This window comes from Oryx dammah, unplaced genomic scaffold (genome assembly GCF_014754425.2).
Source record: "Oryx dammah isolate SB20612 unplaced genomic scaffold, SCBI_Odam_1.1 HiC_scaffold_10, whole genome shotgun sequence".
Classification (NCBI taxonomy): domain Eukaryota; kingdom Metazoa; phylum Chordata; class Mammalia; order Artiodactyla; family Bovidae; genus Oryx; species Oryx dammah.
In genome coordinates, this window is record NW_024070194.1 from 36,300,190 (window position 1) to 36,327,663 (window position 27,474).

The 27,474-nt window shown below is 43.6% G+C and overlaps 1 protein-coding gene across 1 annotated transcript; it reads left to right on the top strand.

Moving 5' to 3' along the window:
* RASSF2 (Ras association domain family member 2) lies at nt 1–26,163 on the top strand. Its single transcript, XM_040247915.1, has 10 exons — nt 1–177; nt 1,630–1,705; nt 4,009–4,160; nt 7,673–7,761; nt 13,922–14,082; nt 17,367–17,468; nt 19,265–19,316; nt 19,827–19,948; nt 21,360–21,457; nt 22,604–26,163. The coding sequence occupies exons 1-10, from the start codon at nt 119–121 to the stop codon at nt 22,671–22,673; spliced, it is 981 nt and encodes a 326-aa protein (XP_040103849.1). The 5' UTR covers nt 1–118; the 3' UTR covers nt 22,674–26,163.
* Nucleotides 26,164–27,474: the final 1,311 nt, after the last annotated feature.

The window sequence follows — 27,474 nt, forward strand, 5'->3', positions numbered from 1 at the left end:
GAACCATGTGCTCCCAGCCCCCAGCCCATGTTCTGCTGACTTCTTAAAGACCCAACTGGACTTTAACTGCTGTCTTCTTTCAAATATAGGCCTCTTCTGATGAAAAGAGAAAGGAAGAATGGACTACCATCACCAAACTTCCCTAGTCCCATGTGGACAAGATAAATACATTTCCAAGTAAGATTTTTTGCTATGGTGTTGTCTTTGCAGTGGCTGGTCCCATGTGGATGGAAGCCACTGGCAGAGGAGCCTCCTCTGTACACGAGAGGAGCTCCTGTGTGAGAAGGAGAAAGCAGCTGCGTGTGGACTAGTGGGAGCGTCAAGCGAGTTTGCTGCTATAGTCAAAGAACATGCCCCCAGAGCCTGTCCATACAGAGTAATGTTAAAGGGGTCTTCAAGACATAGTACCTTTAGAGGCTCGAAAGAGTTGATGTCCTGGAGAGTTTCTAGGAGGAGGAGTTGGTTGTGACAGCCCCAAATCTTTACATTGAATGACTGGACTTAAAGTGACAGAACACCCTTGCCTCTTGCCTGAGAAGAGGCAAAAGCATGCCTCAGTCTCCGCAAGCTCCTCCCTCCTCCCAGGCCTCCCTTCATTCGCTTTCAGATAAAACTTGATCAGAGCATTTTCAGGTTTGACAACTCTCACTCTGATCACAAAGGGTATCACCTGCTCTCTCTTCCATGTTTAGTATTAACAGAGCTATGCTCCCAAGGGAACAACTTGGAAACCAGTATTTAGAGGCCTTGTAAGGTTTTTTAAAAATGTTTTTATAAACTAGAAGCACGTAGAATAAAGAGACAAAAGCACCTCTTGAAGGAGAGTAGAAGAAGTAGATTAGATTAGTACATTAGAAAAGTAATGCAGAATATTGCGTTAGGGGCTTCCCATGTGGTTCAGCGGGAAATAGTCTGCCTGAAATGCAGGAGACATGGGTTCAATACCTGGACTGGGAAAATCCCCTGGAGAAAGGAATAGCACCCCATTTCAGTATTCTTGCCTGGGAAATCCCATGAACAGAGGAGCCTGGTAGGCTATAATCCATGGGGTTGTAAAGAATTGGATACAACTTAGCGACTAAACAACAAAGGTATGTCAGTGAAGCCTAAATCAATGGGGCCCAGAGCTCTCCCTTTTTAACTTCCTGAAATCCTTGGAGTTTCTGAATCTCATGAAGGTCTGCAGTGAATGTCTTCTCACAGCATGTGTGAGAGAGGAAAGTCTGTGGAGAGGCTAAAGAAACCTTGTGTATGGGCTTTAAAGTGCATTTGCTTCTATGAATCTGTGGTTTAACAAGGCCTGCGTATTTAGCTTGGGTTTGAGAAATGTAGTGAGAGCTGCTAACCTTTGTCAGCAGACCAGACCTGCCTTGGTTTTCTGGAGTTGCTCCTTACATTAAGTCTGTTCTAGGTAGTATTTACTCTTGATCTTGATCCTGGGAAAGTTTGTGATCGAAGATGGGTGGTTCTACACTCTATGGGTGTGTGTATTTGTGTGTATGTACACATGTAGACAACACCCCGACTGGAGTGACTGAAGGCCAGATTAGAGGTGAGAAAAAGAGGGAGTAATTGCATTATAAGTGATTTTAGCTGAGATTGTGACACCTTTTGTATTTTCCTCTTAAGGAATGAACTTCTCCTGCATTTGAAGACCTACAACTTGTACTATGAAGGCCAAAATTTGCAGCTCCGACATCGTGAGGTAAGGAGTCACAGGGAGGATCTGTGGGGCTCCTCCCCTAGCGGCCAGCCCAGTCTTGGTCTCCATGTCTTCTGGGTCTCCATGTCTCCATGTCACCCTCACCAAGAGGGTCTCTGCCTGTCTTGCCACAGTGAGTAGCCTCTCAATGTTAGTGATGTTATTGGGAGTCCTTAGAGTTCTTTGAAAGTACACCCTGGGCCCAGATTTTTTCTAAAAAGAATGAGTTTTCTGTTCTGGAGATACTCCTGTGGCTGGACTAATACTAGCCTCAGAAGGAGGACCCTCCAAAAGGATGCTTTTATGAAATGACTATTTCAGATAGTACTCAAGCAACCTTTTTCCTCTTGGGCAATTCAGGAACCTCACCCTGTCCTCTGTGTTGACACATCTGGCCCATGTGCTGTTGCAGCAATCTGGACAAGTTACATAAGCTTTGGGTGGTAACTCTTGGCTTTTCCCCACAGCTGCAGCAGCCTTCCTAGAATGCCTTCTTAGCACGTCTTTTGTTATCCATATGTCTTTCCCCAGCCCCCTTCCTACGTCTAAGTTTACTCATCCAGTATCCATTTCTGTAAAGCCTGTTTGGGGTAGATGGTGAATTATATGGGAGCCTGGTAGAATAATTTATACTCAAGTGTTCTTGGCTGATAAGAAGGTACATGTAATACCCTTCTAAACACATTTTCAGGTTATCAAGCCATATTGATTTAATCTGTAGAAATAGATATCAGATGGTAGAATTTCAGCTACTAAGGCAGGCAGGTTGGGGATAGTATGTAGTGGTTTTTAGTATGTTCCTCAAACTACACCACTTAGGCAAAGTCCTACTTTGGGTTAAATTCTGCCCTCTAATCATGTGGTATAAAGTATTGATGCCAGCCTTGATCACTTAGAAGACCATACATGTAACCTGTGCTTAAATAACGCTTTTCTCCTTAAGATCCCCAAACACCCTAAAGTTGTTCCACCCCTCTCCTGCCTTCTTTTATTACCCCCTCCCTCTCTAAGGATGATCTTGGGACCCAGATTGGTTGTTCACTGAGCATGTGTCGTCTTCTTTCATGGGGCTTGTCCTGAAGATGTGGCCATAGCCCAGACCTTAGGTCTTGACCCTGCTTATAAAACATGGGTTCAAAAGGTTTTGCTGAGATTCTAGAAAGAAGACCTGACTCTTTAGGCACTGTCCTCAAACCTTCTACTAATTAGTGGCTGGATCAGTAGCAAGATTTTGGTCCTTAAACAGCTTTTATGCTGCTGCTGCTAAGTCACTTCAGTCGTGTCTGACTCTGCGTGACCCCATAGACGGCAGCCCACCAGTCTCCCCCGTCCCTGGGATTCTCCAGGCAAGAACACTGGAGTGGGTTGCCATTTCCTTCTCCAATGCATGAAAGTGAAAAGTGAGAGTGAATTTTCTCAGTCATGTCCGACTCTTAGCGACCCCATGGACTGCAGCCTACCAGGCTCCTCCGTCCATGGGATTTTTCCAGGCAAGAGTACTGGAGTGGGGTGCCATTACCTTCTCTGAAACAGCTTTTCTGAGGTATGTCCTATAGATGACTCAAGGGTCTGGTGATTCCTGAGATCCATTTCTTTTTGAATAAAACATCAGATATTTTTAGAAGGCCTTCACATTTAAATTCTTATCAATCAACAACCCTCGAGTATAAATTTAGAATTCTTACAGAATTTATTCACCTCTTAGAGAGTTATTATGTAGCACATTAGCTAATTATTGGCTCTGGGAAGTTCTGCTGTTAAGAAATCTGATAACACATCATCTCCCAACTCACGATCACCTGATACTCTTTTTAAGGTAACAGTTCATCTGCCAGATGAGCTAGTATTCTGTTGAACAAACTTGAGGAAATGTTACTTTAAATCATCAACCGGTGGGTCAGATTGCTAAACATGTTATAATGAAAGACACATCACTTTCTATAGTAGGGGAGGGGAAAAATAGCTAATTCAAGGTTTTAGCTCTTGCTTCTGTTAGCAGAATTTAAGAATAACAGGCTATTTTCTCACATACTTTAAGAAATATATTTATCGTTCTTTAAAGTCATTAGTATAAAAAACAACAAAGAAACCATTGTTAGAATTTGCACATGTCTATGAATTTTGAAGCAACTATGTGCGGACCTCCGAGCTCAGCTTCAGAGCCTGCAGAGTGGCTCAGAGCTGAGGTGTGACTATAACTTGGGTGCACCCACCTGGGCACATCAAGAAAACTGTCATTTACCATAAACAACATGGTGCTGGCTTCTTTGGGACTTTTCTGGACTTATCCAATCGCTTTGTGGCAGGAAGAAGATGAGTTTATTGTGGAGGGGCTGCTGAACATCTCCTGGGGACTGCGCCGGCCCATTCGTCTACAGATGCAGGATGACAATGAACGCATTCGCCCCCCTCCATCCTCTTCCTCTTGGCACTCTGGCTGTAACTTGGGGGCTCAGGGGTGAGTAAAGAGAGAGAGGGCTGGGGATTGACCAGAGGTATCTGGGGGTTGTGTGTGTTCTCAGGCTGGTAAAGGCTACCTTCTTCCAGCAAGCCTTGATCCAAGCTCCCGTTCCCACCCACCCTGCTCTAGACTTGGAATGAGGAGAAAGGGGCATATTTTGGTGTTACTGGGCTTCCAGGCCTGGCGCCACAGTCAATGAATGGAAGAGTGTGGAAGGGAGATGCTGAGTCCAAGAGGAGAAGCACTAAGGCTTGAGCGAGCTGTGTGCCATCGCTCGTGGAGACCCTACCTCTCTGAGGGGTATTGTCGTGGCTAGCCAGCCTCAGTCTGCAGATTTCTGACAGGACATCCAATGCCCCAGCATCCTCCCGCCTGGGACCACTCCTCACAGAGTGACCCCACCCCAGAGTCATTTCGGGCTCAAAACTTCTGTCCAAAGCTCTCTGTGTCTTAGAGGAACCTGAAAGTGGGGAAAGAATGTCGGGCCCTGACCAAGCCAGCCAAGCGAGCTCTGCTTCCTTTAGGTTACACCTGGAGTTGGGTGGTGGTGTGACGGTCTGGGAGGTCCCCTCTCCCGTGTTCCCACTAGAAGGTCTGTGAAGACTAAGCCTGTTCCTTCCTGTAGCCAGATGAGTAGCTCTGTACATCTAGTAAGGCACACCCTCTTCACTGTTGTGTGTGTGTGTGTGTGTGGCTGTGCTGGGTCTCCTTGTGATGCATGAGCTTTTCCTTGCTGCCTGCAGGCTTTCTCTAGCTAAGGTGCACAGGCTTCCCATTGAGGCGGCTTCTCTTGGCGGAGCACAGGCTCTAGGGTGTGTGGGCTTCAGTAGTTGTGACGCATGGGCTTAGTTGTCCCACGGCATGAGGAATCTTAGTTCCCAAACCAGGGATTGAACCCATGTCCTCTACGTTGGCGGGCAGGTTCTTAACCGTTGGACCACTAAGGAAATCCCTACTATCTGGGATTTCAATTTTTAGGATAAAGTGACAACCCTTTGTTCCATACTAAAATTTGCTAATGCTGACTGCCTTGGGACCAAAGCATGGTGGAATGCACCAAGATCCCAGCCAAAACCACAGTGATGTTTTTTTCTGTTTTAAATGAGAACCAAGCCTTCTCTGTTGGCCCATTGAACATTTTGTTAAACTCCACAGCCAAATCTATTATTCTTGGCTGAATTTAAGAGAAACCTACAATGTTGCCCAAAGCCTGTAGCTGATCTGGTTTATTTCCAAGGGAATTTAAGGAGGAAACGCTTTGCTTGTACCATCAGTGCTGGGGTTGGGGAGTGTGGGGGGAGCCGTGGAGAGGTCCAGTCAAGGTTCTTTGGTTTCATCTAACTTTGCAGTTTCATACTCTTCTTTGCTTTCGGCATTTTCACTGTATTTGGTTTCAAGTGGGCCAAACCCATTCCATAGCACCAGCCTAGCCCGTGGAGTATTACATTTCATTCCCTAAGAGAGATGGTTTTTAAAATTCCATTTGACCATGTGGCCTTTGGCTGGCCTACTCCAGGGTCTTTCAAGCTGTACACTTGTTTCTTTTCCCTTCCTTGTGGCATTAAGCTGGTCTTGGTTGCTTCTTGAAACCAGCAAATGCTTTGACAGAGTTTTCAGGAATGATAAATAATGTTATTCCAGTGCCTGCTATAGTAAAGTGAATGCCTGAACCACTGTTTTAAGAAGGATGCTGAGTTTGGAGGAGAATGGATACATGTATATATATGATTGAGTCCCTTCGCTGTTTACCTGAAACTATCACAACATTATTAATTGGCTATACCCCAATACAAAATAAAAAAGTTTTCTTTTTTTTTAAAGAAACCTGCTGAGACCAGTTTCTGCTTGGGCAATAAAGAGGGTTTCAGACTAGGTTTCACCCACAGTGGCTGCTGTGGGTGCCAAGTGTACACCATTCCTGAGAGGCTCCGATTTCATTCTGGGGCTCAGACGCCCACAAGTTATAACTATACAACAGGTAATTCTTTCAGACTTTCAATTTTCAATTGTCTTTCCTTAAAATTATCATCCCTGGCAGTCCAGTGATTAGGACTCCATATTCTCACTGCAGAGGGCTCAGGTTTAGACCCTGGTCAGGGAACTAAGATCCCACAAGCCTCACGATGTGGCAAAAAAAAAAACAAACACAAAAATATCATCCCTGGACTGTAAGTCCTATCTCTGCTGAGTCATAGTATTACCAAACCAGATTTGGGTCTGCTCACCTACATGCAGTAAAGCCAATTTACTGACACGAGGTTATGGTGAAGGAAGGTGCTACATTTATTGCAAGTCCAAGCAAGGAGTATAGGCAGCTCATGCTCCAAAGACCTGAACTCTTTGATGGCTTTCAGGGAAGAGTTTTTAAAGGCAAGGTGAGGGAGACTGTTGCAGGGTGGTAGATGCTCTTCTCATTAATTTGGTGGTAAGGTAATTAGGTGGTACTTCAGGAGTCAACATCATCTGGTTCCAACTGGTTTGGGGTTTACCTGCTTGTGGTCAGAATGCAGTTAACTTCATATACCTGGTGGAGGAGTCAGTATCTGCAAAACATCTCCTGGGTATGGCTCAGGATATTATCTATAGCCCCTGAGGAGGAACTAAAGGTTCTTTAATTGTTTTATGGCTAAAGTGTTATTTTTTTGTTTTGCTTGGCTGTTTTCCTTTGTTTCTGCATTTTCTCACTTCTCTGATTTTTTTTTTTTTTTTTTTTGGAACTCAGGGAAGGCTAAAGCTTTTGAACAAATAAGAGGATACAGGGGTCTGTTCCTGGGAATCCCCCACAGGGTCTTGCTTGGTTTCACCAGGGCACCTACATTCTTCTCACCATGGGAAGGTCTTAATTGGTCAAATGTGATTCTCCTTTCTAGCCAAATCCTCTGTTGATTTTGGTTGTGTTTCTCTGAGCTGCTTCCATTGTCCTTCTGAGCTTTGGGAAGTTATTTCCCAGTTATCAGGGCAATACCAAATCTCAACTCAGATTGCCTGCATGTGACCCTCTCTCCAGCAACCCTGAGCACACTGCCATCAGTGCCACTCTATAGTTATTCTGACTCTCATAGCAGCCAACCTATTACTTTCCATTCCTGTTAGATTCCAGAAGAAATTTCTGAGTAATGCCTCCAACATAAATGGGTCTGTACTAGAATCTTGTCCCTAAAAATAAATGACCATTACTAGGGTTTTCTAAATAAGGCATAGACTTTGTAGGTGCTTAGAAACCCAGCACAGGTACCACACAGCTATTCTTTGTTGTTCTCTGTCCTGGGCTTGATGTTGCTACAAATGCTGGGAGCAAAACTTTCTCCCTCCAGAATTCACCTTCCTTGCTCAGTGCTTGGCTCAGGAGCTGGGCCAGCCTCATGAGGCCCTCAGCATAGCCTACCATGTCCTTCATCACCTGCTGCATGGTGATCCCCAGAAGTATTCCCTTTGCATGAGTGGGATGGGGTGGGATTGAGGGAGTTCCTCTGCAGGGGCTGAACCTTTTGTTTGTTTTTGCTTCCCAGTACCATCCTGAAGCCCCTCACCATGCCCAACATTCCAATCTCAGAGGTGGATGCCCTGCCTGAGAGTGATCAGACATTGAGCTCTACAGGTACATGCATGGTGGGAGGATCCTCCAGTTTGGGGCCAACTGTGTGAAGGCTGATGTGATGAATGTTGTATACTGTTACTTATTTTTTGGAAATATAAAATTCACATGGTTTGAGATTCAAAACTTATTAAGAAAAAAGAATTCAAATTTTCACATCTCATCCACCTGCTGATTTTCCCTCCCTAGAAGCAATCTGAAGGCTTTCTTCCCAAGATATTCTTTTCAAACACAAGGAAATACACAGCAACAAAGCTTAATGTTTGGATGTCATTTTTTTTTTCCTTTCTTATATAAGTGGTAGCATTTTGCATATCCCATTTCTGTTAGTTTGTCTTGAGGACTGTTCCATACAAACCCAGAAAGAACCTCTGCAATCTTTACAGCTCTGCAGTATTTCATTGTATGAATAAATAATTTAATCACTTCCTATTGATAAACATTTAAGTCATTTCTAGTCTTTAGACAAACAAAAGTGTAGACAATGTCCTTGTACATGTCTCATTTCACACATTTGTGTCTGTAGAATTCATTCAAATTAAGTTTCTAGGTCTGAGGCTGTGTGCATTTGTAATTTTGATAGATATTATCAGTTCATAATATCTTGCAAGTCCTTATATCATGCTTATCCTGTGCCTGACACTGTTCTAAGTGCTTTCAATTAATCAACTTATTTAAACCCATACAACAATCTTGTGAGGTGGATGCTATTATTAACCCCTTCTATAGGTGATGTAGCTGAGGCACAGAGAGGTTAGTGATATATGGCGTTGGAAAGAAAGACATTTTTCTCTACCTGCTACCGAGTCCAGGCTCATTCTACTCCACCACACAGGCCAATAAACTGAAAGCTGAGGTGCTGAGGCAAAGAATATGAGTCAGAAAGCCACAGACTGAGAAGATGGCAAAATAGTGTCTCCAAAAAACCCATATTATCAGGGTCTGGATTCCCATTTCTTTCGTAGAACAGAGAAGGAGAGGACATAAAGTACAAAGGCCATTTATCTTGTAATATAGGAGAGGATGTGTTAAATTCATCTTTTCTGCAGCCATTCACTGATGGGCAGGGTCAGATTGTCTCCCTGTGAACTGAACAAAGCCACTTTAGCTTAACAGTTAGACAGAGGGGCAGATTTCCTTGAGGCAGGCCATTATGTATTATTATAATAACAAAAACGAAGGTAAAGTCAAAGAGACAGATCCAACGTGGAATCAAAACTGACTTTTCCCTATAATAAGCCCCCACTGTCAATGTCTGTTCCACAATCTTGTGGAAAAGGAGGTGATGACTGTTCTAACTGCTTCATCAGATGGACCTTTCTGGGAGTGTTCCCCATTGGTGCCGGTGTTCCAAATGTTGAGATTTTTCTTCTTCTGTTCCCCTTTGGAAAGTGTCTTCTTTGTACGTGTAGACTTAAAAATATTCACAATCTAAAAGTTGAGAGTTATGTTTTATTCAGCAAGAATTTTTTAAGACTTCAAACCCAGGAGGCAGCATCTCAAGTTAAGGAATTCCATGCTACACATGGGAAGATTCCGTGCTACATACGGGAAGATACAAGAGTCTGGGCTCACTGAAATCATTCTTTTGATATACTTCTCAGTTAACTAAGGACCTGTATCCTCTATTCTCACATCCTGAGTTTCCTCAGGGCTCACCATAGGGAGTGGCCACAATCTGATGGCTGCAAATGGCAAATAGTCCTTCCTTCTTGAGTTCCCTCAGGGCTCATCAGCTCACACTGGAGAGCTGCAATTGCTGATGACTGATCTCCTCTTGGTCAGGAATTGGCCAACATTTGGGAAACATTTCATGATCAAACTTTGTCGCATGGTGCTGGCTGGGAGGCTCATCCAAGATCAGGCGAGAATTCTTGATATGCCACTCCAGGTGCTAAATTTTTGGTTAGGTCCTGTCAGTAATAAAAGGTTATTTAGATCTTCTGTCTAATTATGATCCAAGAGACATTCTCCCTTGTTACTTCTTCCCATACCTAGAATCACACTATTACAATTACTCTATGTAATAAATGTGGTCTGTTCCTCAAGATGTTTAGCCATAGTTTTGTTGGAGGCCTGGTTACACACTCGGTACTGTAAGAGACAATAATCTTGTAAAAAAGACAGGATATAAGTAACACAGCTAGTAACATTAACAAGGAGATAGTGCCGCAGGGAGACACAAAGCACAAACAACTTGGAAAAAAAGAATAATTAAAATGATGATTAGCATAACTAGTTGTCGTGTTAGTCGCTCAGTCATGTCTGACACTTTGTGACCCCATGGATTGTAGCTCGCCAGTCTCCTGTCCAGGGAATTCTCCAGGCAAGAATTCTGGAGTGGGTGGTGATTCCCTCCTCCAGGGGATCTTCCCAACCCAGTGATCTTACCTGGGTCTCCTGCACTCCAGGCAGATTCTTTACTATCTGAAGCACCAAGGAGTCCAATTGCAATAAAATACCAAGTCCACAGGAGAGCCAGCTGCGGGCCTCCAAATTTTGGTTGGATCAGATAGAAAATGATAAATATTTCAGCTTTGTCTGCAAATGTATACTTTATCAACTTGTTGTAGGTCATACCATGAAAGTTTTTTTTTAAATTAAAGCTAGTATATTTCTCAAAGTCATAAAATTATGAACCATATTCATCAGTCCGTGTACAAAACTTAAAATAGCCTAAAGATTTGAGTAAAATGCAGTTAGCAGGAAACTTGGTTATTTCTGGGAGATATAACATTTTAGATAATATATCAGGACACATCAGATGTTAGGGATTCCACATAAATTTTGGAATATCTACATTAGTGGCATTTATCCATACACCATAACCTAAGGTTCTTCTCCAACCATTTGACAAGGATTTTGAAGTAATTTAACATATCAGATAAACTTAGTTTGACCTTCCTCTTTGAAATGTCTCAGAGATGTTCTTTTGAAGTATCCCAGAGTCAGCTGGAGGCTAAAAAAGCTTTAGTCAGGAAAGTTCGTTAAAAATATCAAAAAGGTTTTAAAACACAATAGGTCACTGTGAAATAATATTTATTCATTTAACCAAAGTCTCAAAATGATTAAAAGAAAGCAAATATGGATCACCTAAGGGCCCAGAAACTCATACAACTGTAATCAAAAAGGAGCACTTCTAATAGAAAGAGATATATCAAATTCCAGCCTTATATTAGTTTACTTAGCAAAATCCATTTACCTAGTCAACTTCAGTCTAAATTTAGTTAATCCTGACCTTGTATAAAACTTTCTCAGTAAAATGTAATTTCATGCCTCATACCTTCTTTTTTTCTTTTTAGCATTTATTAACTGGGTGTTTTTTAACACTATTAACCGGATCTTCATTGCTGCATGCAGGCTTTCCCTAGTTGCAGTATGGGATGGTAGGGGGTGGTGGTGGCTACTCCCTGTTGTGGTGTGTGGGCTCCTCAGTGTGGTAACTTCTCTTGTTGCAGAGCCAGGCTCTAGATGTGCAGGCTCAGTAGTTGTGGAGCACAGGCTTAATTGCTCTGCAGCACATGAGATCTGGGACCAGGGATCAAACTCATGTCCCTTGCACTGGCAGGGACATGGACCACCAGGGAAGTCCCTCCTCATGCCTTCTTAACCTCACACATTCTACCATAAAATGTTTTATTGTCTTCAGTAGCTTTAATTATATATTTAAATTAGAATTCCCGACTCCTAAAAATCTTAAATTCTAGTGAAAACCAAGAGACAAATAATAGTTACCGAAATATGGAGAAACTATTTTAGATGATTTTTAGCTAAAGTTATCAAGTTATTTTTTCTTGCTGACAAATTTGCAACAGGTATAACAAAATTTCCTTTAACCTCTATTAAAACGAGGTGCAGTGAAAGAGTGCTACTTAATATTGATGGCTCCAAAGACATATCTATATTAATTAGATCAACAAACAAACATTAACATAAGATATTAATTTAATACTAAATACTTTCCTGTTCACTGAACCTAAAACTAATTTAGCTTAATTTCCTTTGAATTTAAAATTGGTTTGTAAGCACTTACTTTTCTTTAAGGCAACTTAAACAGAGCTCTTTTATGAATTAACCTTAATAATAATATCCAAAGACACTTACTGAGATATACACATATCCACATAGACACAATAAGAAATATTATACTTTATTTTCCAAACTTAGTCATGAATCAGATATCACAATACAGAACTCACTAGTTTGTAAATAACAGTTAGAATAAGAAAAAATTTTAAAGGCTTCTTCCCTTTTTACTAATATTTATGGAAAACAAATCAAGTTCTAAATTACTTTACCCTTTTAAAAAATTTGCATTTTAAAGAGATGGCAGAGATGAGGAGACCAGATAGGACATTTGCATCTCAAAGATACAGGGGAATTTCTCCTAAGATGACTTTGTTTCCCCTTTGTTTAATACTTGCCAGCCTCTTACTGGGTAGTATTTGGGGACTTCAGAGGGGAGGAAGGCAATTCACATGGAGATGGGGAAGCAATGGTTGGTCAGAATTGAAAGAGACACGTGTACCCCAATGTTCATTGCAGCACTGTTTATAATAGCCAGGACATGGAAGCAACCTAGATGTCCATCAGCAGATGAATGGATAAGAAAGCTGTGGTACATATACACAATGGAGTATTAGCCATTAGAAAGAATACATTTGAATCAGTTCTAATGAGGTGGATGAAACTGGAGCCTATTATACAGAGTGAAGTAAGCCAGAAAGAAAAACACCAATACAGTATACTAATGCATATATATGGAATTTAGAAAGATGGTAACGATAACCCTGTATGTGAGACAGCAAAAGAGACACAGATGTATAGAACAGTCTTTTGGACTCTGTGGGAGAGGGTGAGGGTGGGATGATTTGGGAGAATGGCATTGAAACATGTATAATATCATATATGAAATGAATCACCAGTCCAAATTCAATGCATGATACTGAATGCTTGGGGCTGGTGCACCGGGATGACCCAGAGGGATGGTACGGGAAGGGAGGAGGGAGGGGGGTTCAGGATGGGGAACACGTGTATGCCCATGGCAGATTCATGTTGATGTATGGCAAAACCAATATAATATTGTAAAGTAATTAACCTCCAATTGAAATAAATAAATTTATATTAAAAAAAAAAAAGAAAAGAAAAGCAGTGGTTGGTAAACAGATGTTTGCTTGGCCCTGAAAAGACAGTGTGACATGGGGTGAATTTTGATCTCTGTTTCTTTTACCACATTTAGCCTATATTCTTTGAAGATATCTCTGATGGTAGCTTTAGGCCTATAATAGGCCTACTGTATTAAATCCTTCAGACAGTTAGAGGAAAAGTCAGTTTCCTGAGTCTTTTTGGCTGAAAACTTATTACAACCTAAAAATTAAGAATTTTAGGGAATTTTTAGGACTTCAAGCCTGGGAGGCTACATCTCAAGGAACCCAGACTGAGAGAGCTGCTCCAAAGAATCCAGTGGTGGGCAGCTAAGATATATAGGAGTTTTGCAACAAAGGACAGGTAATCAGAAAATAATTGTTAATTTAAAAAACCCAGATATTTCAAGTTAAGGAATTTAGTGCTTTTCTATGTATGGGAAAATGCAAGAGTCTGGGCTCAGTGAAATCATTCTTTTAATATGCACCTCAGCTATCTGAGGCAAATATCCTGTGTTTTCACTTCCTGAATTTCTTCAGGGGTCACCCTAGGGAGTGGCTGCAGTCTGATGGCTGCTAACTGGCAGGTATTCTTTCCTTCCTGAGTTCTCTCAGGACTTACCAGCTCACCATCAGCTGTGACTGCAGTCGCTGATGACAGTGATAGCCTTTGTTTACTGATACGGCAGGTATTGTTCCATTTATCAGTCTTTTGGGTCTTGATTATTTTCAGCATACCAGTGACATTTTGGGGTGGCAAATTTTGCTCCCCTACAGTGGCAGTGGTAGAACTGGGGTTTGAACCTGGAAGTCTGGCTCTGAAGTCTGTGCTCTAAACTTTGTCACTGTATTGCTTTTTGGTAAATTATGTATCATGCTTTTTCCCCAGCAAGAAATACTGTTTTTATAAAATATATTTTTGGGGAAGCTGTATGTACTGTAGCGTTGGTCAAGAAGTTACTGTAACTGCCACATCCCAGGTCCAGGCATTCAGAGCTCATTTCCTCTTTCCATCTCAGACTCCAGGGGCCTGAAGTCCCTACAGGAAGACACCCCACAGTTGATGCGCACACGCAGTGATGTTGGGGTACGTCGTCGTGGCAATGTGAGGACACCCAGCGACCAGCGGCGAATCAGACGCCACCGCTTCTCTATCAACGGCCATTTCTACAACCACAAGGTAGGGGAAGCAGGGTAGCACGGGGCATGGGGCAGCCCTAGTGGGAACAAGACCCCATCCTGGGCAACTGCCACATCAGGACTACAGATACCACCTGGGAAGCCACTCAGTCTTTGCCTTGTGGGTTGGCTGCTGGCTCTGTTAGAGATGAGGGCCTCCAGATCAGGAGCCCCCTTAGGTGGTGGTGGTGTAGGAAAAGCTGTGAGAAGATGATTGTGTCCTAGGTCTTAGGTGAGTCCTTTGGGGTGGGCCACCAAATGAGGGTCCTTGGCTTCACACAATTCAAGAGTGAGCCACAGTAGAGTGAAAGCAGGTTTATTCAGAGAGCTACACATTCTTCTATAGACAGAGTGTAGGCTGTCTCAGAAGGGGGGGTTGACCTAGGGCATGGGGTCACCTGAGAAAGTGAGGGCAGTGCTGGGAGAAACACACTCCACAGAGAGTGTAGCCCTGGGACATACACATTCCACAGACAGAATGCAGGCCATCTCGAAAGGAGAGCGGTGGCCCCAGGACAATGGGTCACCTGGGAATGTGAGAGCAGCCCTGGGCTATGGGGGTGGTTAGTTTTTATGGGGTAGAGAATTTCCTAGGCTAATGAGTGGGAGGAATATTCTAACCGTCTTGAAGAAGGGGTGGGGATTTCCATGAATTGGGGTACCACCCACTTTTTGGCCTCTTATGGTTGACCTCAGAACTGTCATGGCACCTGTGAGTGGGTCATTTAGATGCTAATGCATTACAATGAGTGCATATGGAGGTGAAGGTCTACTGGAAATCAAATCTGCTGACATCTTGGGCCTAGTAGGTTCCAACCAGTTTTTGTGGTATCCTGTTCACAATGGCTGTGCCGTTCTTTTAATGGTTGTGCCCCACCCACTTTGTTCCTGTCTCAGTGAGTGAGATGTGAGATGACCCATAGACAACCCTCATCAGAATCACCCCCTTTACCCCCAATCCACATGTTACTCTCTCTGCACCATGTGCCTCCAGCTGCTATGTGGCCTGACTTCTCTGTGAGTTAAAGGGCTGCCCTGAAATAGAGCTGCAGGATTCAGGTTGATCTCACGTGGCCTGAGCCTGTAGCATCTTGAAGCAGGGTTTTGGTTTCTGGCTAGAGACTGAGATCGGGCAGCAGCAGGAAAATTGCTGAATCCTAGCCACTAGACCACCAGGGACCAGCAGCCAGTGACAAAGCCTTGGCCCATCCTGTGTAGAAATGAATTTCCACCTACAGGCAGAAAGGAGTGAAGCAAGTAAAGTGTTTATTAGGAAGAAAGAGTACAGTATGTGTGGATAGACACCCTGGAGGGCTCAGAGAAAGAAGTTCACACCCTCACAGTAGTTTGAATCACTTTTATGGTGCAATTCTTCTAGATTTCCTTTGATCAATCATCTTGGTTTGCCTGGGTCTGAGTCAGTATTTGATATATCTCAGGGTCCTCCCCTGTGTGCATGTACATCTCTTAGCCAAGATGGATTTGATCTAGAAGAGGCACCAGTGAACAGTAGCATGAAGTGAAATCTTAATTCCCTGCCCAGGAACTGAACCTGGATAGCCTGGATGAAACCCAGGAATCCTAGTCACCAGACCAGCGAGGGCTAGAGGCTGGAAGCTATTTTTCCCTGGCTCTTGCTCCTAGTGAAAAATGCATGTATCATGGAGGCAAAAACTGTAAATGCAAGTACAGAGTTTAATATTAGAGACATAGCACAATGACATGTGGGAGAGCACACAGAGAAACAGTTTGTTTAGATGAGAAAGAAGCAAGGCAGAGACGCACACCTGGAGAGAAAGGGTGTGAGTGTCCTCCCTAATGAGGAGGAGCATAGTGAAGAGGTTTTTAATATCGGGCAGTTCTTTTGCGTCTTTGTCTTCCACCTGGCCACTCATCTTGTTTTGCCACCCTGGCTAATTTGTCTCAAGACCTTCCCCCTACGTGCATATGTACCTTTCAGACAAGATGGATTTTGAAGGAAAGCATCCTGGGAGAAGCAAGACTCATCATGGCCTGGCATTGTCTCCTGACTTTTGTCCCCCAAGGAGCCTTTATGCACATGTGCAGTGTCTCCTTTGCCTCAAAGATGGGAAATATATGGTCTCCTGATCCTTTATGCAAACAAGATTTAGCCCATCTCTGTTCCTGTCATGACTGTTATCTTAAGGTAAAAAGATAGGAGACAAAGCCTATCTATTTACCCTGTTTCTGTTACTCCATTTGGGAGAGCAAACATACCTAACCTGGAGCCCACCTATCTCCTGTCTCAGGAAATACGAACAGGAGGCTAATTGTAAGTGTCCAGCCTGAAGCCCACTTTTTCCTGCCCGTGAAATGCAAACATGAGACCAGTTGTAAATGCCTAGCCTGCGACCCATCTAGCTCCTGCCTCAGATTCTAGTGAAAAGGCCTTGTGGGTAGTTGACATCATACCCCCTCCCTTTTTGACCTCCAAGGAGCCTTTTTGCACATGTGCAGTTGGAGAGGTCTCCTTAACTTCCCGGGTGGCTCAGATGCTAAAGCGTCTGCCTGCAATGTGGGAGGCACGGGTTCGATCTCTGGGTTGGTAAGACCCCCTGGAGGAGGGAATGGCAACCCACTCCAGTATTCTTGCCTGGAGAATGTCATGGACAGAGGAGCCTGGTGGGCTACAGTCCATAGGGTCGCAAAGAGTCGAACACGGCTGAGCGACTTCACTTTCTTTTTTCTTTCCTTAACTTCAAGATTGAGAAATATGTGGTCTTTTATCTCTTATCTGGGCAGAGCCCAGCCTCCTCCATCATCTTGCTTTTATGGAGTTTCTACTATTCAGGCGTTTCTACTCATGGGGAGAAACTGTTCAGCCTGGGGCTCATTTGTCTCCCGCCTCAAGACCCCAAGCTAGCTGACCCTCCTTCAGTCTTGCTACCTGGCTTTAATCTGGCCCTAGAAACAATTGCATCATGGAAGAATGATCACAGACTTCCTCCTGTTGAAGCTGTAGTGGAAGGTGCTTTGTGTGTGTTTTGTTTGGATGGAGGACCTCCCTTATCTGTTCCTCTTTCCCTCCCCAGGCCTGCCAATTGGCAAGCTCAGATCCCTCCAGCCTCCTATGGTGGGGTGGGTGCAAGTTCCTGAGCTAGGCAAAACCCAGGGCTCTTTGTTGACCTCAAAGCCGGATACTTCTAGGTTGTCAGGGGCAGGGGACTCTCAGGAAGCACAGATTGAGTGCCATTGTCCTTGTCCCTTGGGTTTTAGTGCCCCATTCTTGTACAACCACTCTGAGTCAGACTCTTCTGTTGACAGACATCAGTGTTCACGCCAGCCTATGGCTCCATCACCAATGTCCGCATCAACAGCACCATGACGACTCCACAGGTCCTGAAGTTGCTGCTCAACAAATTTAAGGCAAGTTCTCTGCTGGCTGTCTCAGACAGTGACATGTGTGCCTTGGGGCCACCAGAGGTGTAGAGGTGGGAGCTATGGAGAGTGTGTGTTGCCAGGGTAGGAGGGCACTTGGCAGAGAAGGTTTAGGTTCTTTAGATCCCATGAAATCAGCATCACCTGGGAGCTTGTTGGAAAAGCAGGTTTTCAGGTCTCTCTCTCCCCTGCATCAGGCCCACTGGAACAGGAACTCAGAGAGGAGGCCAGGGAACCTGTTCATCAAGGCTTACAGGGATTCTGATACCACTGAAGCCTGGGAAGCACCAGCCCTCAGGTCCTTCTCCACCAGAGAAGGCCCCCAGACCTGATGGCTGCATCAGGGCTCCATGTACACATTGACTTCTGTGCATTTAGGGAAGCTACTTTAAAAAATCAGTCTTCAGTAGATGTGAAAATTATAGTGCATGGTGTTTTAAAAGTCTTGTTACTCTGTATGTTCTCCATCACCTTCAAAGTCTTTTGGAAACCAGGTATTCTTATTTTTATAGAAGCCAGTGTCTCCTAGTGGTTTAAGGCATGGGCTCTGGGTTTGAATCTCCATCCCTCATCTGCTGGTTGGATGAGTTGGACAAGTGACTTAAAATCCCTGTGCTTCTGCCTCCCCATCTGTAAAATGAGGTTGAGAGCACCCATTGCTGGTGTCAACAGAAAGAAAAATTGCACAACCTAAAAGTTGAGAGCTATGTATTTTTTCTATTTAAACAAAATCTTGAAATTTGTCTTGGAATATAGCCGATTAACAATGTTGTTAATAGTTTCAGGTGAACAGCGAAGGCACTCAGTTATGCGTATACATGTATCCATTCTCCCTCAAACCCTCCTCCCCTCGAGGCTGCCACATAACATTGAGCAGAGTACCCTGTGCTATACAGCAGGTCCTTGGTGGTTATCCATTTTACATACAGCAATGTGTACATATCCATCCCAAACTCCCTAACTATCCCTCCCCCCAGGCAACCGTAAATTCGTTCTCTAAGTCTGTGAGTGAGAGCTATGTTTTATTTGGCGGATATTCTTAGGACTTCAAGCCCTGGAGGCAACATCTCAAGTAATCCTGAGAAAATTGCTCCGAGGAGACTAGGAGGGAGCTAGAATACATAGTTTTCCAACAAAGGGCAAGTAGTCTGAATGTCAAAAGATTATTGTGAATTAAAGGAAAACCAGATATCTCAAGTTAAGGAATTTAGAGTTTTTCTAGGTATGCGAGGATGCAAGTGTCTGGGTTCACTGAAGTCATTCTTTTGATATGCACCTCAGCTATTGGGCCAGAGTTCAGTCTTTTCACATCCTAAGTTTCCTCTGGGGTCACATGTGGAGTCGCTATAGTCCAATGGCTGCTAGTTGGCAAGCACTTTTTGTTTCTTTCCTGAGTCCTCGTCAGGACTCACTGGCTCACCATTGGAGGTGCCTGCAATCGCTGATGTCTGTAACATCTTTTGTTTACTGATATGCCAGGCAGCATTTTACTTCTTACTGGATTTTCATGAGTATTAGATGAATTAAAACATGTAGAGTTTGTTAGAACTGTGTCTAGCATGGTGCAATAAATATTAGCACCTATCTTATTACCTATTATTATTAATAAAGTTACTTACCTGCCCCATCTCCTCATCACTTTTAATGCTGTAGATAAATAGTCCTCCCCTCAAAAGAGCCTATCATTTATTTAGCTTTGCAGTGTTCGAGAAGAAGAAATGGCCACAGTTTAGATGTGTAAATATATGCTTTTAATGAGTATCTTTTGCTCCTTCCTGATTCAGATTGAGAACTCGGCAGAGGAGTTTGCATTGTATGTGGTCCATACCAGCGGTGGTAAGTATAAAGAACACAAGGCACTTAAAACTTTTAATTAACTCAAAATAGCAAGTTAAAAACAGAATCTCTCCCTCATTTGCTTAGTTCTTAGTTTTGGAAACCTCCAAATATTGTTTGCCTTCAAGGCGGGTGGGCTCCCTGGGTAAGTTCACTGGGGAATGCCACATATGGTCAGTAAACAAACCCTAAAACCTAACTACCTATAAAAAAAAAAGGAACTGGATTTTCTCAAAGCACAGAGAAAACTATTTTCTCCAATGCAGCATCTTTCAAAAGGCTTGAGGCATGGAAATATTGCTGAGGGGTAGGGGAGCGGCAACAGTTGCCTTGAACAATACCTGTTGAATCTCTTATTTACAAATCAGTTTTCCTGACTTGTATGGCTGCATCGCCTAAGGTGCCTGGTCCATTTAGCCCATTTAACTCAGGGGCTACTCACTGACAGCTACTTACAGTGAAAAAGACCTCAGGCAACTCAGAGCTGCTCTTGGCTGTGTGTGGTTCCAGAAAAACAGAAGCTGAAGAACACGGATTATCCTCTGATTGCCCGGATCCTCCAGGGCCCATGTGAGCAGGTCTCCAAAGTGTTCCTTATGGAAAAAGACCAGGTGGAGGAAGTTACCTATGATGTGAGTCCCTTTTCAGTCCGATATCTGTCCCAGGAGGGTGGTGGGTGGGTTGGATAAATGATAACTGGGTTATAAGCTTGGTTTTTTTGCCCAACTTTGTTGCTATTTCTCAATACTAGGTTTTTTTGAATGGTGATGATCATGGGGCCAAGGAAAGTTAATGTAGAGGCTAGGCTAAGGGTGTGTCCTGTGGGAATTAATTGGAAGAATGCTCAGGCACAAAATGATTTCCATAGAAAGAATAAATTTATTGAGGCTTTTTGGTATACTTAAGGGCTGAAAAATTTCTGCAAACCTTTTCTAAGCAATTTCAAGAAGTTGGCTGAGATTTTTACCTTGCACATTAGTCTGCTTTTGCTATAGTAACAAACATTCCCAAATCTTAGTCACTTACAACAGCAAACATTTACTTTCTTGATCAGGATTTTCCAGGCTGGTAGCAGTCATTCTGCTCTAGGTGTGGGTTGACTTCAGGTGGCTCAAATGGTAAAGAAGTTGCCTGCAATGCAGGAGACCCAGGCTCAATACCTGGGTTGGGGAGATCCCCTGGAGAAGGAAATGGCAACCCATTCCAGTACTCTTGCCTGGAGAATTCCATGGACAGAAGAGCCTGGTGGGCTACAGCTCACAGGGTCACAAAGAATAGGACACGACTGAGTGACTTTCACTTTCACTACATTGTGTGTCTTATTCAGGGCCCAAGGGTTCAGAGGCAGTGGCTACTTAGGTATGCTTCCTATGGCAGATGGCTGGAGTGCAAGAAACCATGTAAGCTCATTTAAAGTCCCCACTTGGATTTGACATGTCACATCCACATACATGTTCCATTGGCCGAAGCAACTTGCATAGCTGAGCCCAACATTAAAAGGGTGAAGACATATACTTCTCACATGGAGAAGCTGATAGAGCAGGGTGAGGATTCGGGTGAGGGAGGAGGAGTGGCTGGTGGGGGCCACTCTCTCACTTACAGCTTCTCAGGAGGAAGTTCACATTTGGATACCTGTTTGAGACTTGAGGCACAAATCATCATTCTGAGCATGGTTCCTTAAATTCTTTTAGGGTAGATCAGAGGGTTTATTGAATATTATGAGTTCCAATCTTCTCTGCATGACTGAATCAAGAGAAAGTGCTTTTCTGTGTTTGACATTACCTCTCGTGGTATTGAATACATGAGATAAAAATGAGAAGTCATGAGATAATGTATTAAATATCATGTAGATAAAGCAATCTTTATCATGGACTCTCTGCCCACCTAGAGAAGAATAAAACTTGGTTCCTGTCTTTGAGGAAATCCTGAATTAGCACAGAAACAGATTTCCCAAGCCTTTGTGCCTAACATGAGAGAGATGCCCAAAAAAGTTGGAGTAGTAGATAGGGGTCTTATACCCCAGACTTACTTTTTCCTCCTCAGGTGGCTCAGTATATAAAGTTCGAGATGCCTGTCCTTAAAAGCTTCATTCAGAAGCTCCAAGAGGAAGAAGATAGGGAAGTCAAGAAGCTGATGCGCAAGTAAGCATGGCCCCTGGGGTGGCTGGTTGGATTCTCCTGAGGCCTCAATGAGAGAAGGCTCTGCTCTGGAGCCCTGCAGGGGCTACGTGAGCTGCTGCCGGGATCTGGGTCTTATGGACTTTGTTCAGGGGACTTCCTGTTGACAATGCCATATGTCAGGTGGGGACATGAAACTTGTGTTGGTGTGTTCGTCTTTTTGCTTCTTGTTCAACTTCTCATTTTTATATGGGACATAAAAATATTCCAAGGATTTTAGGAAGGTTGTCTCGGTAGTGGAAATTCATCTGAGCAGAGTACATCTAAAATCCTTTCTTTGTATCTTTCCTCCTTTTTTTTTTAAAACGTCTCTTCTGGAAATTGCATTTGAGTTGAAAAGTCCAGTACTAAAACTTTGTTCTAGGAAGGATTTTTTTTTTTTGGTCCTATTTAGTTACAAAATAGATTACATTTCACAGAGATGGCAGAACAACTGAGGTTTTCTTGCCACTAGAGAATAAAGTGATAACTAGTATGATAGCAATTAACATTTATTGAGCACTTATTATGCCAAACTTTAAAAATAGTTTTTGCTGTGTAGCGCAAAGCCATGTTCACTCTGTATAATAGTGTCCACTCCAGTATCTGAATTGCCATAATTCAGGAAAGGTATAAAAAACAGTACTTATCAATAAGCCATGGACCTCCATGCCTGGTAGTTACTCTATCCTCTTTGGCAAAATGCAGATACTAATATTAGGTTGAACCATATGAAGTTGCCATTTTTGTAGGCTCCTCCAAATGGTAAAAATAATGGCAATTTCCTATGGTCCAGCCTAGTTGAGGATTATCCAATCCTCTATGTATCGTGCCTTAAGCATATTAAGCACTCAGTGAAGGGAACCTTATTACTGTTCATGTTATTTCACCTTCTCATTCTTTGTCAGATTTTCTAATAATTATAAAATAATTATAATAGTTTGGAGTGAGCCTCTTCAGCCCTTTCATCCTGTTGTGGTAATGAACACAAGTAATGAAGTGGTTCAAGAGTGGGCCAGTAAGAGAAGCAAAGGGTTGACGCGTCTGGCCTCGCTGCGGCCCAGGTGGTGGGGAGGGTCGCGAGAGGGAGTGTGTTGCTTTCCGCTCTCCACTGCAGCTTTCTTTCCCCAGGTACACTGTGCTCCGCCTAATGATTCGGCAGAGGCTGGAGGAGATAGCTGAGACCCCAGCAACAATCTGAGCCACTAGAAGAAGGGGATCCAGATGCTGCAGAGGCCTTTGTTGCCCGGAGAAGACTCACAGGAAGCTGGATGCCTTCCTTGGAAACATTTAAAAGCAAATCTTTCCAGCTTTCAAACCACAATGGAGAAGCCAGCAACTCCCTGTCCTTTCTTTCCCTGCTCCTTTCCTTCACTCCTGAGGACTTCCAATTTTTATTATAAGGAGGACCCAAAATGTGTGTGCACACATGTGTGCTCATATGGTACACATCCACATGCCTACATGATATATTCACATGCAGTTCAATTCCAAGCAACCAGCACCAGTGCTTGAGGCTGGCAAAAATGCTGCTTGTAGGCAGGAAAATCAGAGGAGTCACTGCCAGTCGGAGGGGTTTCAGAGTCTCTTCTCAAGTGCCAGGGAGCAACCATACATATCTGCTCAACTTTAGAAGGAAAAGAAGGTCTAGCAAACTCACCATCTGGGGTATTTATGTGTTAATAGGAGCTTCCCTGGTAGCTCAGCTGGTAAAAAATCCACCTGCAATGCAGGAGACCCGGGTTCGATTTCTGGGTTGGGAAGATCTCCTGGAGAAGAGACAGGCTACCCACTCCAGTATTCTTGGGCTACCCTGGTGGCTCAGATGATAAAGAATCCGCCTGCAATACAGAAGACTGGGGTTTGTTCCCTGGGTTGGGAAGATCCCTGGAGAAGGGAATGGCTACCCACTCCATTATTCCTGCCTGGAGAATTCCATGGACAGAGGAGCCTGGTGGGCTACAGTCCATGGAGACAAGACTGAGCGACTTTCACTTTCACTGTGTTAATAGATATTCTCTCTGTATGCCTAGAAGGATCTGTGAGTCTGAGATCCTTGGAAATAAACAAATTAATTAACAAACCATGCCCTCCAGGCAGGTCTGATGAAAAGAAAAAGATAAACTATCAGTGGGGTAGATGCAATAAGCCCACAGGTTTTCACACTGGAAACTTTGATTGTTCTAAATAACAAGGATGTGTCTGTCTGGATGCCAGTAAAGAATGGACCCTCCCTTGGCCCTTGCCTCCCTGGCTACCTCTTGGAGATAGGGGGAGCCTGATGTTTCTCTCAGCATGCCAAGCTTTTGACCCCAATTGTTTGGTGCCTCCTGAGTTGAAAGAAATGTCTTATGAAACAGGTCTCACTTGTTTGTATAAGGTGCTAACTGGCTGGCGAGGCCAGGGCCTAGTCTTGGGTGGCTGGGAAATTTCCCCTCCTTAGGGAAATGTGAAGACTTCTTGTAGAATGACAGGTGCCTGTAAGTTCAGTCTATTTGCACATAATCAAGGAGTCTTCCTGCACTTGGAGCTGAAGTCCTATGTTTGAAGTCAAGGCTTTAAACTTTCCAACCACTATGTTCTTGCAGGTTGCTCTCACATTGTATGTGGAAATGGACTCAGGAATGAAGACTTCTGCTGTTTACCAAGTATGGGGTTCAGAAATGCTTTTAGGCTGCCCTGTAATGGTGCATAGTTAGGATGGAGCTTCTCTCTCAGCTTCTCTGAGCAGCTACCTGGGTGATATTTAGAGAGACTCCAATGGAGGGGAAAGGGCAAGAAGAGTCTGTCCCTTGGAGCCCCCATTGGGAAGATTGACAAGTAGCTCAGCCCCAGTACAGCTGATACTGTTTGAAGAGGGTAGATGGATGGTTGGAACAGAGTGCTGGCTGTGGAGGTCAACCAAGCACGGCCAGAAGCTCCTAACAGCAAGAGTCTGAGCCTTTTTGGGGTAGAACTCCCCATCTCTTCTCTACCTCCTGTCTGAAGATTTGGAGAGCTGGGCAGTTGAGGAAAGAAGAACCACTGATCTGTCCCTGCAAGGAAAGTGGACCTTTGCAGCAGAGCTCTTCCTGCCCTGGGCACCCTTGCCCCCATCTGCCCCTGTGGCTTCCAAGAAAGACCTCTTTAGATGACTTACAGCTGTGGTTTCATTGTTGACTTTCGAGAAGGTGGTATGCTGCCACCTGTCATTTTGCTAAGCTTACTGCCTCTGTGGGGATATCCACCAGCCTTGTGCAGGGTGGACTGGAAATCAGGAGGGCCTTAGCCTCCTCAGTGGGCTTCTGCAAAATGCACAGAAAATAATAGGGGCCCAGGGAGAGGCTTCCTTTGTTACAGATGGGAAATAACAGTTTTGTGAATGCAAACATACTTCCTGAATTTTGCATTTGAGAAATGACTTGGAAAACTTTTCTTCTGGTTATTTTTATTTTGAATGTTCAAAGCCTTTGTTGGCCCCAATAATCTTCCTTGAATGGCTTGGGAAAATTTTTTCCACAATGTAAATTACTAATGACTAACTTTTATTGGACAGCTGTTTTGGTTTATGAAAGTTCTCTTTAATTTGCACTAACATTATGATAGTATTAAACATGGAAATGTTGCAAAATGTCAATTTGCCAGATCACTTTCTGAGAAAGTGATACTGGGGTAGACTTGGTTTTTTTAAAGATTGGGGATTGGGGTGGAATTAAGGGAAATCTCTTACATGATACATTCCACTTAATGCAGACCCGTTTTCCATTTTGGCTCACCCTGTTTAGAAATCATTTCTCATGTATTAATAACCCAGTCAGGAATTTTGGAAAGATTCTTTGAAATAGAGACACTGCTGTGATGTAGAGCTGTATTTTCTCACTGGTATCACATGGCCTTGCAGCTTTGAACTCCTGGACAGATTTGTGTGCATTTATGTAACTGTGTGCAATGAACCTGAAATCGTGTGATGAACAAAGGGCCAATTTATAGGGTTTTTTCCCTCACTTGTGAAAAGCAACATAGCCTCATCCAACTTAATCTTTTTCCTGGAGCTTATGTTATAAGGTGATCAAATGAAGGAAAAACTTGAGTTTATCTGATTGGTGATAAGGGGATCCAGTCCTCCAGGTGATGTTGGAATTAAGCACAAGGTAACATTCTTAGTAATCACATTAGTGAGAATGTGAGGAGTTAAATTGTAGGGGGAGGGGGAGTGGTTACCTTGAGGAGGAACTGAAAAGCACAAAATAGGCTTGACTGTGCAAACTGGTGACGAAAGCATACTGACCTCCAGGCTTTTGGACTCTGAGTTGAGGCTGAGGTGGAAGAATCTGAGATTAGCCACCCCTGTGACAGATGCTGAGCCCTGAAGTTGAGGTTTTGGCCTGAGACTTCAAGGAATAATATATTCACCTTTCCCTCCTTTCTACCAGAAAGAAAACAAGACACTCTCCTAGAGACCTCCAGATAATGATATTTTGTCATCTATGTAGATAAGACTTTAGGACATAAAGACCAGAAAATAAAAAAGTCACTCAAAACACAATCTCTGATGCAAAAATGTCTTGGCCAGAATTCTTTCTCTGGAGTTTGGGCAGTTATTTCAGGGTTAGGAGATTGGAAGGAGAGATGGATCACAGAAGGGGAAGAAGCTCTCTTAAAGAAAAGAGATGCTGTCTTTAAAAAACAAAACTGTTTCAAAGCTCTGTAGCACAGAGAACACGGTGCCGTAGGTACATCTCTAAGAGAAATTTCTGTATGAACAAAGAAATTCCATAGGGGGCCCTAGTAGTAATGAACCTGCCTCCCAGTGCAGGAGACCTAACAGACACAGATTCAGTCCCTAGGTCAGGAAGATCCCCTGGAGAAAGGCGTGGCAACCCACTCCAATACTGTGGCCTGGAGAATCTTATGGACGGAGCAGCCTGGCAGGCTATAGTTCATAAGGGTCGCACAGAGTCGGATAGGACTGAAGCAACTTAGCACACCAGCATAGCGCCCAAACCATGATGTGAAGGCCTAGGTAGGAGGCAGAGATCTCCTTGAGCACCGATGCAGTGATACAGTTTCTCTAGTCAAGTCTCTACTTAAATTGTTTTACACGAAGTCTTCTTGTTGGAGGCAGATGAGATGAAAAATGATCTAGAGAGGTAAAAATAGAGAAATGCGGCACCCTCTCTTTCTGAGGGAATCGACAGCATTTACCCAAAGGCACCCCACTCCAGTACTCTTGCCTGGAAAATCCCATGGACAGAGGAGCCTGGAAGGCTGCAGTCCATGGGGTCGCTGAGGGTTGGACAAGACAGAGACTTCACTTTCACTTTCATGCATTGGAGAAGGAAATGGCAACCCACTCCAGTGTTCTTGCCTGGAGAGTCCCAGGGACGGGGGAACCTAGTGGGCTGCCGTCTCTGGGGTCGCACAAAGTCGGACACGACTGAAGTGACTTAGCAGCAGCAGCAGCAGCAACCCTGTCATGGGAGGTTACAGCGCCCCCTGTGTTATAGCCGAGCGCTAGACATGGACCAGCTGTAAAAGGAGAACCTCAGTTTACCTGTGGAGCCTCCCCAGCAGATCGCAGACCTGTTTTCCAAGCTGCTGGTTTCTGGTATATAACTGGTAGTGTTTCTTAAGGGTTTCCGCATTCGATTTAGCTTTGTGAAGTATCTTTTATCTTAATCATAACTTGCTCTTCAAGCAATGGTACATGACCTGGTTCAATGTTTGGTTCTGAATTTATAAACTGATGTGTTTAGATATCTTAATGTAACTTAACAAGTCCTCAGTAGGGAACTGTGAATTTCTGTAACATTTTGATATGTTTTAAAGCACCTGGCTTAGATCTTTTTGAATAAAGCACTCTCAAAAAGAATTTTCTGGTGGGCGAGTATGTGTGTCTGCCGCATTATAGGAGGGTTGGGGATGGGACTGTGACGGTGCGTCCGGGAGAGGCTTTGATATTCTTCCTTCAGAGTTTATGGTTTGAATGTGTTCAGACTTGGTTCCAGTTTTCCAAATAGAAA